The following is a 13029-nucleotide window of genomic DNA, read 5'->3' on the forward strand; positions in this document are numbered from 1 at the left end:
GATTTATAAGTTTGTAATACTTTTAAAAGGCACTAAAACTTCAAGACGCTGGAAGAAGGGATGGAAAAGGTCTATATCATGTTGCATGGGCTGGGCCCAGTCATTGTAAACTGTATGGGATTGTAATATAGGTAAATGCGTGATGTGGGTTTTTTTTTCTGGACCCTAAAAAATTGGTAGTACTAATGATTTACTTTTGTTGCCTTGTGCTTTATTCCAATAAAGGATTTCTGTTTTACTAATTTCCATACCAACGTTTGCAGATGGCTATACTGCACAGAATCAAGCTGGTCTTGGCCTGATTGTAGTCCCTGCTATGATTGCGGTACCGCTTCAATACTTTTTGTTTAAAATTGGTGAGTATTTATTTATTCACTGCCTCAAGAACGTACTGATAGAAGAACTGAGCTTCTTTCCCCCATATAATCTACATACTGTTTTCATTTTTGTAAGTAGGTGCTACAATAGAGTCCTAGATTCCTGACCTTCCCAGTGTCTCAAAACAAAATGTTTAACCTGTGTATGTTTGGATAAGTTGCTTCAGGGAAGAAGTATAAGTTATCTACTTGTAAAAACGAGATTTAGGGTAGGATATCCAAGTGGTTCTTGCTCTTGCTTCCTGTATCTTCTGACTGGGACGAATAGCTAACTGTCAGAATGTGTGTGTTTCATTTTTTCTACTTAGGGTTTATTTATAATTTTATTTATATATACATATATACATATATATATACACACATAGAAGAGCTCTGAGTGACTTGTGAGTTTTGTTGTCACACTGGTTGGCTGAGCTTGGAATTTAGGACAATCTGATTGCTAGCTTTATGTGAATGACCTACCTTTTGTATCTCTTTAGCTAAACTCTAAAACTTACAATTCTGTTTTTCTGTCTTTCTTTCCCAGTTTTGGATAGCCTACCCCCAACAGCATTTGTTCTGATATTTTTTCAAATTCTTGGTTACATAATTGCTGTGGTTGGTTTTGCATTGTGTGTCTCAGGTAAGCAATTTGTGAAAATGTCTTTTTACTTTTGTCTGTACCTGATATTTGTTTATTTTAACACTAAAATGCTGCAGAAATGGCTTCACTACATTGAGTATTAGCAAGTAACGACTGCGAATGTACTTGAGGACTACTGTGTTAATGCTCTTTTATCTGGTGAAAGAAAAATAGCCCAAAGGCAGTATTACATATATCAGTTTCATTAGCATGGCTGTATCCAGTATGACTGCATTCTATGAGCAGTTGCTTTAAAAAAAAAAAAAAAAAGAGTAAAGTTAATTGTTTTAATTTTGCAACAGTTAGTGCCCTGAAGAGTCGCCTAAAATCAATGTTGACCTTTATTTCTGTTATTCTTAGTGAGGCCTAGGGTGTTTAGAAGCTAAACTAGAGTCATAACAATTCTCTCATGTTTAATGAACAAATCAGAAATTCCTTGTTAATCTCCACTTGTATGCAACTGATAGCTGGGTTGCTGGGAAATAAATACCATTGAAACAGCTTAAGAAGGCAAATGCAGTAATCTTGGAAGCATTCTTGGACTGCTTTAAATCTGGTTGTGGCCAGCATTCTATTCCGGGACTGAAAAACACTCACTGTTGTAAAGTAACACTAACTAAACACACTACACAGTGGTACCTGCCTCTAACCCTCCCTTTTTTCCCTGCCTGCCATCCCCTCTCCCTGCCCCACTAAAGAACCCCACAGCAGAGAAAAAGGTGAATTCAGGACTAGGCATCCTTGTCAGTATATTGTGTAGTAGGATACATACTTGTGTTCGTTTGAAGCACTTTACACCCCTGACTTACTGTTTCCTGGAGACCTTCTTCATTTCAATCGTTCATTTGGTTGGGGATTGAAGAAAAACTATTTCTCTTGGAAGTGGTTTCTAGAGGTTTGTCTGATCTGGGTGAAGTGATAGACCTTTCAGTGGAGTTGTGATTTGAGTTTTTTTCTTATTGTTTTGTATTTATGGGAAATATTTATAAGGGATGCCTTAAGTGTTGTCAAACGTAAATGTAAAATAAACTGATGGGAGATTTCTAGTAAAGCATTAATCCTCTAGAATAATCCAAAATAGAAGATGTTTTTATTTTGCTCTCAAATGGAAAATCTCCCTAGTTTTTCAGGGTGACCTTTTCACAGGTCATAGAATCACAGAATCATTTCAGTTGAAAGAGACCCTCAGGATCATCAAGTCCAACCATAACCTAACCTAACTAGCACTAAACCATGTCCCTCAGAACCTTTTCTAAATGCCATTTAAACACCTCCAGGGATGGTGACTCCACCACTTCCCTGGGTAGCCTGTTCCAATGCTTGACAACCCTTTTTGTGAAGAATTTTTTCCTAATATCCAATCTAAACCTTCCCTGGCGCAACTGGAGGCCATTTCCTCTTGTTCTATCACTTGTTACTTGGGAGAAAAGACAAACCCCCTCCATGCTACAACCTCCTTTCAGGTAGATAAGGTCTCCCCTCAGGTAGATAAGGTCTCCCCTCAGGTCTCCCCTCCTCCTTTTCTCCAGGCTAAACAGCCCCAGTTCCCTCAGCCGCTCCTCATCAGACTTGTGCTCCAGACCCCTCACCAGCTTTGTTTCCCTTCTCTGCACTCTCTCCAGCACCTCAGTGTCTTTCTTGTAGTGAGGGGCCCAAAACTGAACACAGGATTCAAGGTGCAGCCTCACCAGTGCTGAGTACAGGGGCACAATCACTTCTCTAGTCCTGCTGGCCACGCTATTCCTGTTACAAGCCAGGATGCTGTTGGCCTTTTTGGCCACCTGGGCACACTGCTGGCTCACGTTCAGCCACTGTCAATCAACACCCCCAGATCCCTCTCTGCCAGGCAGCTTCCCAGTGACCCAAGTGCAGGACCTGGCACTTGGCCTTGTTAAACCTCATACAGTTGGCCTCAGGCCAGTGATCCAGCTGGTCCAGATCCCTCTGTATGGAGCAGATCAACATTCCCACCCAGCTTGGTGTCATCTGCAAACTTACTCAGGGTGCACTCAATCCCCTCATCCATATCATTGATAAAGAGATCAAAAAGAGCTGTCCCCCGTACTGAGTCCTGGGGAACGCCACTTGTGACCAGCCACCAGCTGGGTTTGGCTCCGTTCACCACAACAACTCTTTGGGCCTGGCCATCCATGTTACCTGTATCTCTGGAAAGTTAGCTCAGTGACCCTTAGGTGGCAGTAGAAATAGCTCATCGTAAGTTGAGCTCACAGGTAGGTGTGATGGTTTCCAGTCCCTGGAAACAAGGATCAGAGAACAAGGAGTTAGTGTGGTGAACTATGGCTAGCTGAAGCCCTTCCTTCTCCATGCCAGATCCCTGCATATATTAGTGGAGGAAAAAAGAGTTCTAAAAGGAAAACTGGGATGGTGGGAGGAAATGAATGCATTAGATCTTCTCCAAATTGGCTCCTCACTTGCTCTAATTATTCTTATTAATCATTTGCATCCAATTGCTTTTCTACATCAGGAAATAAAAAAGTTAATCATCCTCTACGGCTGATTGGTTAGACCATACTGAAGACACTGGTGTGAACTATCATCTTAACCCAGTGTCTTCTCTCTGGGTGAATTTCAAAAGTGAATTACTGTAAACCAAATAAAGCTAGTTCCTGCTCTGTGATATCTCTGTAAACACAGAGAATTTTGTTTAGGTGTGATGAATTCGACCCAGAGCTACCTGCATGATCTTCTCCCTTCTTACCTTTTTTTTACCCTGTTTTATCAGTATTGTATTCTGTAATCTAATGCAATTGCACTTCAAACAATTGGGATTGAAAATGTAAGTTTAGGTTTAAAAAACAATTAATGGAAGAATGTTGTTAGTTGCAGTGAATGACAGTAGAGTAGCTAAACTACATTAGAATAGTACAGCTAAGCAGGATAAATCAGTAAATGCCTCTGTCGTTAAAGAATATACACAGAAAAAGATGCAGAAGTAGTTCTGGGGTAGCTTTGAAAGAGAAATAAGCCTGATAAAAACAAACATGATTAATTTCTTTTAGTATACAGCTATGTCTGAAAAGCTTTTGGTTTTACTTGTATCAGGTGTTACAGCTCCTTTTATTGTGTTTTAACAGCTTGTCCTCCGCTACATGGGTCTGTTGTGATTGCTGGCTTAGCTATTATGGCTAGTGGAAATTTGATTAGTCTGGCTTACGTGTTTATTACAGGTAAGTAGCACCTAATATTCCACATTATATATTTTTTTAGTACTTAAGTATGCAGAAGAGCAGTTTATTGTACTTTTCAAAGGTAGACATGGCTTATTTGAACATAAGGTGTGATTTCACAATTACATAGCTTTAAAAAATACTGAAAAGTTGTCTATATATTGGCTTTGTTTCATAGAGCCTGTGGGAAATCTTGAGTACAGAAATTTACAGCTTATCATAAACTGTCTTGAGATAACACAGACAGGCTTCTTAAGAATGTTTCAGCTGTGGATGGATGTTGCTGTTGAAGCTCTGCATTTACACAGTTGTCTAGCTGAAACTTAGAACAAAGAGCGCAAAAGGATTTCGGGGATTCTGTAGAGTGGGTTACAGGATGGTGCAGACAAAAGCTTATCAAAATATGAATTTAAAGAATCAAAATCTGCCTTGTCATCTCTGTTGGTTAGAGGCAGGTTAAAATAAGAGTGATTTGAACGCACACCTTTAATTTTAGTGAATCTTATTTTATCTTATGCTTAGTTTTAAACTTTGTTTCAGAAACTGGTTTGTTCAGATCTGAAAAAGATGAGAGATTTAAAGGTATAAAAGCCAGTCAGGCCGGCTAATTAAGAAAAAGAACCATAGCAATGCCACGTGATTGCAATGCTGGCACACCACAGCATAATGTTATGTGGACTTTACAGCTTGGGTGTGAAAGCAGAGTGACTTTATTTGTTTCAAGCTGTGTGTGAAGGTCCCTCAAACAGCTTGTTGGTTTGGATGCAGAACCATGTGATTGAGGGTATGTTGCTTCCAGACTTGAGCTGACGTGTGTCAGTGCTCCCACCAGTCTGCACTGAACTAGGAAGTCTTGAGGTTTAGTACCTGCACACCACGTGTGGGCATGGTCAGAAATAATAGACCCCGACACAGGGACGATTTCCATTAAAGATGAAATTAAGGCAGAAGGCTTTTAATATTTGATATCTGAGATAGATGAAGATGAGTAAAAAATGTGACAGAGGTGAAGCAAGTCTTTTAATGATAGAAGTAATTTTACTGGCTTTGGGCCCTTGTATGTATGGTTTCGATGCTGTGTGCTAATGGTCTGTATAAATATTGAGTTTGTAGTTTGATTATGCTGTCTGAAGAAGTCAAATGTGATTGTTGGGGTAGATTCTAGCACACCAAAATAAGCACAAAGAATAGTGCATAGCACAATTCATTTTTAGAGCTGAATGCATGAGTGAAACAATTCACAGACTGTACGTGACAGGATTATTCAGTTCTGAAACAGAGGAGTGCTTAGAGGCTTTAAGACTTTACAGATCATCATATTAATATTTAGTAGTTTTGGACAGGGGAAGCTTAAATTTTGTGTTTTGCTACTCTGTTCCAAATTTTATCAGTAGATATTTTTATTCAGTGGTCATGACATCTATTCATCTGCCTGGTCACTTTTTATTTTTTTTTAAATTATTTTAGGTTCCAGAATGAAAGATCATCCTCGTCCAGGGGTAAGCTTAAAATTAATAAATTTGGGGTGACTAGATGGCTCAGGGGAGTGTAGTGAGATACTGAACCTTTCTTCACTAGTTCGAATTCAGACCAGGTTGGTAGCAAGCATAAGTTCTGGCTGTGTAACAGATGTCTAATGTTGAGTGAGTTGGTGGTCTTCATTGTCCCTATTGAGTGTGTCTCTAGTACTGTAATTGCCACCCTTACCCAAGCACTACTCTGACTGTTGTGCCCAGATGGAGTTTCAAGGGCTGTCACACAAAGCTGGTGGATGGGAAGGGAAGTTTGTTCTTTTACAAAGTGCTCTTTCACATGGATTATAAAGACCTTTTGTCCACCTTAATTAAAATTCTTTTTCATTGAGTGCAAAATACCTTTTTTTTTTTTTGTTGTTTTTTGTTTTTTGTTACCTAGGTGGCTTATAACAAAAACTTAGGTGTTTTTTTTTTCCCTATGGTCTTTTACACCAGAACCTTTTGATATTCTCTTGAATTCACAGCTACATGGATGCTATAGCTTTGATCTTTTTTTCCTGTTTTCCTATAATGCTCCTTAATTTGATGAGATGATCTGAAAGCAGGGTATCTGTCTTTAGGTCACACAGAACAAATGGAAAAGCACTTTGTTTTTGTTTTTGTTTTTGGTTTTTTTTAAGAACACTTTTCAGTCAGTTTTTTTAAATTCTAGAGTAATCATTCCTAAAACAGTGATTTTCATAGGCTTATGTAGTGCTTTCTTGTGATCCATGAATGCAAACTGCCTGATTCCTGGAGATGTGCAGAAACAAGTGAAGAGGCACAACTGTAAAATACAAGTAACATTTCCTTACAGGAGGGGAGCATGGGAAATACTAAGTCATCCCATTTCTTGACCGGCAGCTGTTGTTTGAGACACAGTTTCCAGGTCTCCTCTTCAGTCTACAGCCTGAGACCCAGTTGTTGAAGAAGGGTGGTTCCTAACAGTGGGGCAGGAGAGCTGACCACAATTAGAGCAAGAGATTTTCTTCTTTTTTCCTTTGCTTTTTCTCATCCATTTTCATTTTAAGGAATAGTATTTCAGAGAATTGGCCTCTTAATTATGGAAGGAATTTAAGTGCCCAGAGTTTAAAAAAAAAAAAAAAAAAGAAAGAAAAAGAGGTTCACAAAGTTCATTATATTCTGAAAATGAGCTGAAAAGTGTATTGCAGATATACTTCTTTGAAAATGCAGTCTTCATCTAACATGCTCATGTTTACTTCCAGAATGGAAGCAAACCGGGGAAGAGGAGATTTTTTTTGTCACATAGCTTTTGGTTGAAAATAAGCTTTGAAATGGAAACCAGGATGCTAAATAACATCCTTTGTGGAACTCTGTTCTCTTTATGACCTGTTCTCTTCACAAGGTGGTTTTACACTCCAGCAGTGATTTGACAAATACAGAAATAGCCACACAGTTCTGTAGTAGTGAACACCATGTTACTCTCTGAACTGGCAACAGGAGTGAAATCAAAAGGAAATTTTAAAAATTTAGATGTCATTGGAAATCTCATCCACTAAAACTACATTTTTTTTTCAGCTGCAGTTAGTGGAGGGTCAGATACAGAGGAATGCAGGTGCCCATGAACTTATGGAAGTGCTGGGAAGACCTAGTGGAAAATCAAGCATGTTAACATGTTGCTTGTTTCCATCAAGGGCTGTTGAACATATACTGAGGCTGTAAATAGGCATGAAGTAATTTTGAAAATACACTTTGATTCTGTGTAATCTAAAGACTATGAAAAACTTAATCTTGGCGAAGTACTTAATTTTGACACTGGGGCACGCTTACAAAACAAGGCTTGATATTTTCTTTAGTCTGAGGGAGAAAAGGTGCCATCTTAACCAGTTACTGATTTATTTTTTTATGTTGCTGTAGATTGTGTGTGTGTTGTTTCTGATTATTGTCTACCAGACTAAATGCCCAACTGCAGTGTATTCCCTTTTGAGGAGATTACACTTAATTGCTTGGCTACTATTTTTTTTTTCAGTCATGCTGCTTTATTACTAACCGTTGGTCAAATCACAGAAATAATCAGTTAGCTTTCAGAGCTTAAAAGTAGTATCTGCATGCCTTTTGCTGCCACCTAGAGGTATTTCATCCAAGGAAAAATTTGCAGTGGGGAAAAAATAGACTGGAGAATGCAGTTATTGATTGATTTATTTTTTTTAAGAACTCTAGTCATCAATTTTATTAATGTTCAGCTTTCTTCATTTTTGTAGAATCACTACTTACTGTATATGTCAATTAGAGTAATTTAACTGTGGCGAGCCAAAAGTAAACATGAAGGCTTTTTATACATACGTATATTTTTTAAATGTTTTGCAGAAAGCTGTAGAAGAACCACTAAATGGTAGGTGATATTCAAGGCTTATCTTCTAATTAAGAGAATAATTATGGCAAAAGGTTACGAAATAATTGTAGTTCTCAATACAACAGCACTGAGATGGCAGATTGGTATGTCAACTTGAGTGACTCTTGAGTCAGTAAGAGTTTGATCTCTGGATGAAATTATGCCTGCAGCTCCAGACCCCCTGTTCTATGCTACTGTTCTTGCTAGCCTGTGGCATTGATTTACTGCTTTAGGACAAACTAATATCTCTGGATATTATATCTACCCTCTTCGCTTTGCAAAAAGTCCAACTTTTAAGAGGAAAAGAGGCATAAGTCTTGAAAGTTGATGTTAATTCCTCTTCATGAGGATTTGTCTTGGTGGGATACTCATGAGTATAGCAAAAATCTATCCTTGTCACTCTGTTCTTTTGATATTTCTTTGGGTTGGGGCAATCCTACCATGCTGTTGGGAAGCTCCGGTAACATTTAAGATGGGGAAATGTATGGTGAGAAAGGGATGGCTCTGGATTTTTTTGTTTTGCTATTCTGCTTACTAATTGGCATGCTGAGTAGTAGCAAGCTCTAACCCAGATTTTAGAATTAATCTGAATATTAGTTATTAAGCTTTTCTTGCTGACTGGCACATTACTAATCCACTTGCCTTGCTTTTAAAGATGCAAAAGGAGTGATGTTAGAATGATGGTAAGTCCAAATGTATCTCCATATATTTATTTTAGTTAACAACGTGTATTTGGGGATTTGGATGTTTAGAGTTATCCAGTGCTAATAGGATGAAACTTGGAGGACAGGTTTCAGTGCAGGAACTTTTCTTTTTCCAATTATATTTCATTTAAAAGAAAGAATACGTATTTTCTGTATAATACATTGTATTCCTAAACAGTGAAGAGGATGAGTCAGTGAGACAGAATTATTAAATAGTATGTTTCTGATCAAATGTGGAAAGTCAAATAGTTTGTATGCTTTCTTTATGCTTATGTAGTATTTTAACTGTTTCCTTAGTGGTGGGTTTTTGTATTTGCCTTTTTTGTTTATTTGCTTTGGGTTTTTTTATTAATATAACTAAGCCTTCTTTCTGTATTTAATTGTTGATCTCCCGTGGACATCCACAGAGTAGTAGTTTAAAAGTAGACTTTCTCTACCACTTCATTTAAATTCCCTGGATTTTGTTAATTGTTTATATTTCAATCAGATTTCACTCAATGCTTTTTAGTGTCAGCAGTGTTTACAAACAAACAGAACTGAAATATATATTAATAAAATCTAAGAACTGTTTAAATAACTTATTTTTTACAAACCTGAATTTTGACCCTTAAGATCTAAAGGTGTACTGTGGCTTCTGCCCCTTGGTTACACTTGATGTTTAAAGATCTACCGAATACTGTAGACAAAGATCTATGTTACAGTGTCCTGGCCTAACTTAAGATTTCTTCTGGTTTGAAGTGTCCTCCATGCTGGGATCACAGAATCACAGAATGTTAGGGATTGGAAGGGACCTCCAAAGATCATCTAGTCCAATCCCCCTGCCAGAGCAGGAACACCCAGATGAGGTTACACAGGAAGGTGTCCAGGTGGGGTTTGAATGTCTCCAGAGAAGGAGACTCCACAACCCCCCTGGGCAGCCTGTTCAGTGTTCTGTCACCCTCACTGAGAAGTTTCTTCTCAAATTTAAGTGGAACCTCTTGTGTTCCAGTTTGAACCCATTACCCTTGTCCTACCATTGGTTGTCACCGAGAAGAGCCTGGCTCCATCCTTGTGACACTCACCCTTTATATATTTGTAAACATTAATAAGGTCACCCCTCAGTCTCCTCTTCTCCAAGCTAAAGAGACCCAGCTCCCTCAGCCTTTCCTCATAAGAGAGATGTTCCACTCCCTTGTTGCCCTGTGCTGGACTCTCTCCAGCAGTTCCTTGTCCTTCTTGAACTGAGGGGCCCAGAACTGGACACAATATTCCAGATGTGGTCTCACCAGTGCGGAGTAGAGGGGAAGGAGGACCTCTCTCGATCTACTAACCACCCCCTTCTAATACACCCCAGGATGCCATTGGCCTTCCTGGCCACAAGGGCACAGTGCTGGCTCATGGTCATCCTGCTGTCTACCAGGACCCACAGGTCCCTTTCCCCTACACTGCTCTCTAATAGGTCATTCCCCAACTTATACTGGAACCTGGGGTTGTTCCTGCCCAGATGCAAGACTTTACACTTGCCCTTGTTATATTTCATTAAATTTTTCCCTGCCCAACTCTCCAGCCTGTCCAGGTCCCGCTGGATGGCAGCACAGCCTTCTGGCATGTCAGCCACCCCTCCCAGCTTGGTGTCATCAGCAAACTTGCTGATAGTACACTCAATTCCCTTATCCAAATAATTGATGAATATATTGAATAGTACTGGTCCCAGTACTGACCCTTGAGGCACTCCACTAGATACAGGCCTCCAACTAGACTCTGTCCCATTGACCACGACTCTCTGGCTTCTTCTCTTCAGCCAATTCACAGTCCACCTCACTAACCGATCATCCAGACCACACTCCCTCAGTTTAGCTGTGAGGATGCTGTGGGAGACTGTGTCAAATGCTTTACTGAAGTCAAGGTAGACCACATCCACCACCCTGCCATCATCTATCCATCTTGTTATGTCCTCATAAAAGGCTATGAGGTTGGTTAAGCACGACTTCCCCTTGGTGAAGCCATGTTGACTGCCCCTAATGACCCTCTTATCCTTGATATGCTTTGAGATGGCACCAAGGATAAGCTGTTTCATCACTTTCCCAGGGATGGAGGTGAGGCTGACCACTCTATAGCTACCCAGGGTCCTCCTTCTTGTCCTTTTTGAAGACTGGAGTGACATTTGCTTTCCTCCAGTCCTCAGGCACCTCTCCCATTTCCCAAGACTTAGCAAAGATGATGGAGAGTGGTTCGGCAATGACCTCAGCCAGCTCCCTCAGCACCCATGGGTGCATCCCATCCAGACCCTTGGATTTATGGGTGTCCAGATTGCCTAATTGGTCCCTAACCCAGTCCTCATCAACCAAGGCAGACTCCTCCATTGTCCTGACTCCCTCTGGGGTCTCAGCGGTACGGGGCTCCTCAGAACAGCCTCTGACAGAGTAGACAAAGAAGGCATTCAGTAACTCTGCCTTCTCTGTATCTTCTGTCACCAGGGCACCCACCTCGTTCATCAGTGGGCCTACATTGCCTCTAGTGTTAATCTGCCATGTATTTGAAGAAGCTCTTTCTGTTGTCCTTGACCCCTCTCGCAAGGTTTAATTCTAAGGAGGCCTTAGCTTTCCTAGTTGCCTCCCTACACCCTCTGACAACAGCCTTATATTCTCCCCAAGTGGCCAGTCCCTCCTTCCACGATCTGTAAACTCTCCTCTTCCACTTGAGCTTACCCAGCAGTTCCCTGTTCAGCCATGCAGGTCTCCTGGCTCCCTTCCTTGACTTCCTACCTGTTGGGATGCTCTGATCTTGAGCTTGGAAGAAGCAGTCCCTGAACACTAACCAACTGTGTTGGGTCCCTTTACCTTCAAGCAGCCTTGCCCATGGGATTTCCCCTAGCAATTACCTGAAAAGGCCAACGTTTGCCTTGCTGAAGTCCAGGGTTGCAATTCTGCTTGCTATTCTGTTCTTGCCACTTGGGATCCTGAACTCCACCATTTCATGGTCGCGGCAGCCAAGGCAGCCCTCAACCTTTACCGCTTCAACCAGACCCTCCTTGTTAGTGAGGATGAGATCCAGCAGCGTTCCTCTCCTAGTCGGCTCATCCACCATTTGCATCAGAAAGTTATTGTCAAGGCACTAGAGGAACCTCCTGGACTGTGTCTGGCTGGCTGAGTTCCAGCAGACATCAGGGTAGTTAAAATCCCCCACGACAACCAGGGCCTGTGATTGTGAGCCTGCTCTCAACTGCCCATAGAAGGCCTTGTCAACTTCCTCACCCTGATCTGGTGGCCTGTAACAGACACCCACAACAGTATCACCCCTGCCAGCCTGCCCCTTAATTCTTACCCATAGACTCTCAACTTGCTCCTCATCCATGCTTGGACAATATTCAATACATTGTAGTTGCTTTTTTTTTTGATTTTGTAAGACCGCAACACTGACTATATGTCCTAGTTTATATTAAGCCATGAAATGGGAGGGACTGTATTAATTGGCCTGAAATTCTCAGACTGGTACCTAAAGTGGGTGGCCAAGTCTGAAGATTCTTGGTTCCTGCAGCTCGTGTCCATCAGGAGAGTAACAGTGTTTGCCAGGCCAGATTGCTTCCATTGAAGAGCTTAAATTTTAGATTAGATGCTCAGGTCTGAAAATGAGAACAGTCTTTTACTGATTGTTTTTGATTCAAAGGCCGTACTTGCTTTTCGTGGGAGTAGGATAAAAGAGCACTTGTTGATGCTCCTGGAACTTCCATTTCTTCTTGGAGACTGGGCAAGCTTGTTGTGAGGTGTCACTACACCCTTTGCATAGTACTCCTGCATCAAATTACAACATTTTGTTAGTCAGGATAAAGAGTAAGGTCACTCTAAATCTTTTAATTTACTTGAAATATTTTAATATCTTGCCACTTCTAGAAGGCATGAATTGACAATGTGACAATAAATGAGGTACTAGTTAGCCCTAATTGGAAAAAGGTATTATCAGTTGATTTTTAAAACAGGCTTCCTTACAAATACCACGCACTGCTAGGTTTATGTTACTTCTGACTACTACATGATTCATCCAAATATGCCATAGGAGTATTTTCTAAACCAATAGGAATCCAAGCACTTTTGCAGTACAGAGGACAACTGCATTGATGCAGTGGATACCAGTTAGTATAATCTGAAGTGGGAGGTAGGTCCTGCTTCAGAAGTGGCTATGGCTTCTTCAAGGCAGTGGTTTGAGATCTGGAGAAAAATCAGTATTTGCCAGTCTCTTGCACTCAACACTGACCAGAAGGGAGATAAGTTACCACATATTCCTGAAGAACAAGG

The 13029-nt window shown here is 40.5% G+C and overlaps 1 protein-coding gene across 7 annotated transcripts in view; it reads left to right on the plus strand.

Annotated features, from left to right (window-relative positions):
- The window catches only part of CD47 (CD47 molecule), a 28229-nt gene that overhangs the window by 12097 nt on the left and 3103 nt on the right, over nucleotides 1-13029 (plus strand). Inside the window, exons 5-10 of one of the 7 annotated variants that reach the window (XM_065049923.1) lie at nucleotides 264-356; nucleotides 904-999; nucleotides 4095-4187; nucleotides 5655-5686; nucleotides 8030-8054; nucleotides 8710-8737. In XM_065049923.1, the coding sequence (XP_064905995.1) occupies nucleotides 264-356; nucleotides 904-999; nucleotides 4095-4187; nucleotides 5655-5686; nucleotides 8030-8054; nucleotides 8710-8735 (365 nt within the window). In that variant the 3' untranslated portion in view covers nucleotides 8736-8737. Of the gene's footprint in view, nucleotides 1-263; nucleotides 357-903; nucleotides 1000-4094; nucleotides 4188-5654; nucleotides 5687-6472; nucleotides 6821-7923; nucleotides 8055-8709; nucleotides 8738-13029 lie in introns of those variants that run through there. The other 6 variants (XM_065049922.1, XM_065049926.1, XM_065049924.1 and 3 more) reach the window with 6 other exon arrangements.

This window comes from Columba livia, chromosome 1 (genome assembly GCF_036013475.1).
Source record: "Columba livia isolate bColLiv1 breed racing homer chromosome 1, bColLiv1.pat.W.v2, whole genome shotgun sequence".
NCBI lineage: Eukaryota > Metazoa > Chordata > Aves > Columbiformes > Columbidae > Columba > Columba livia.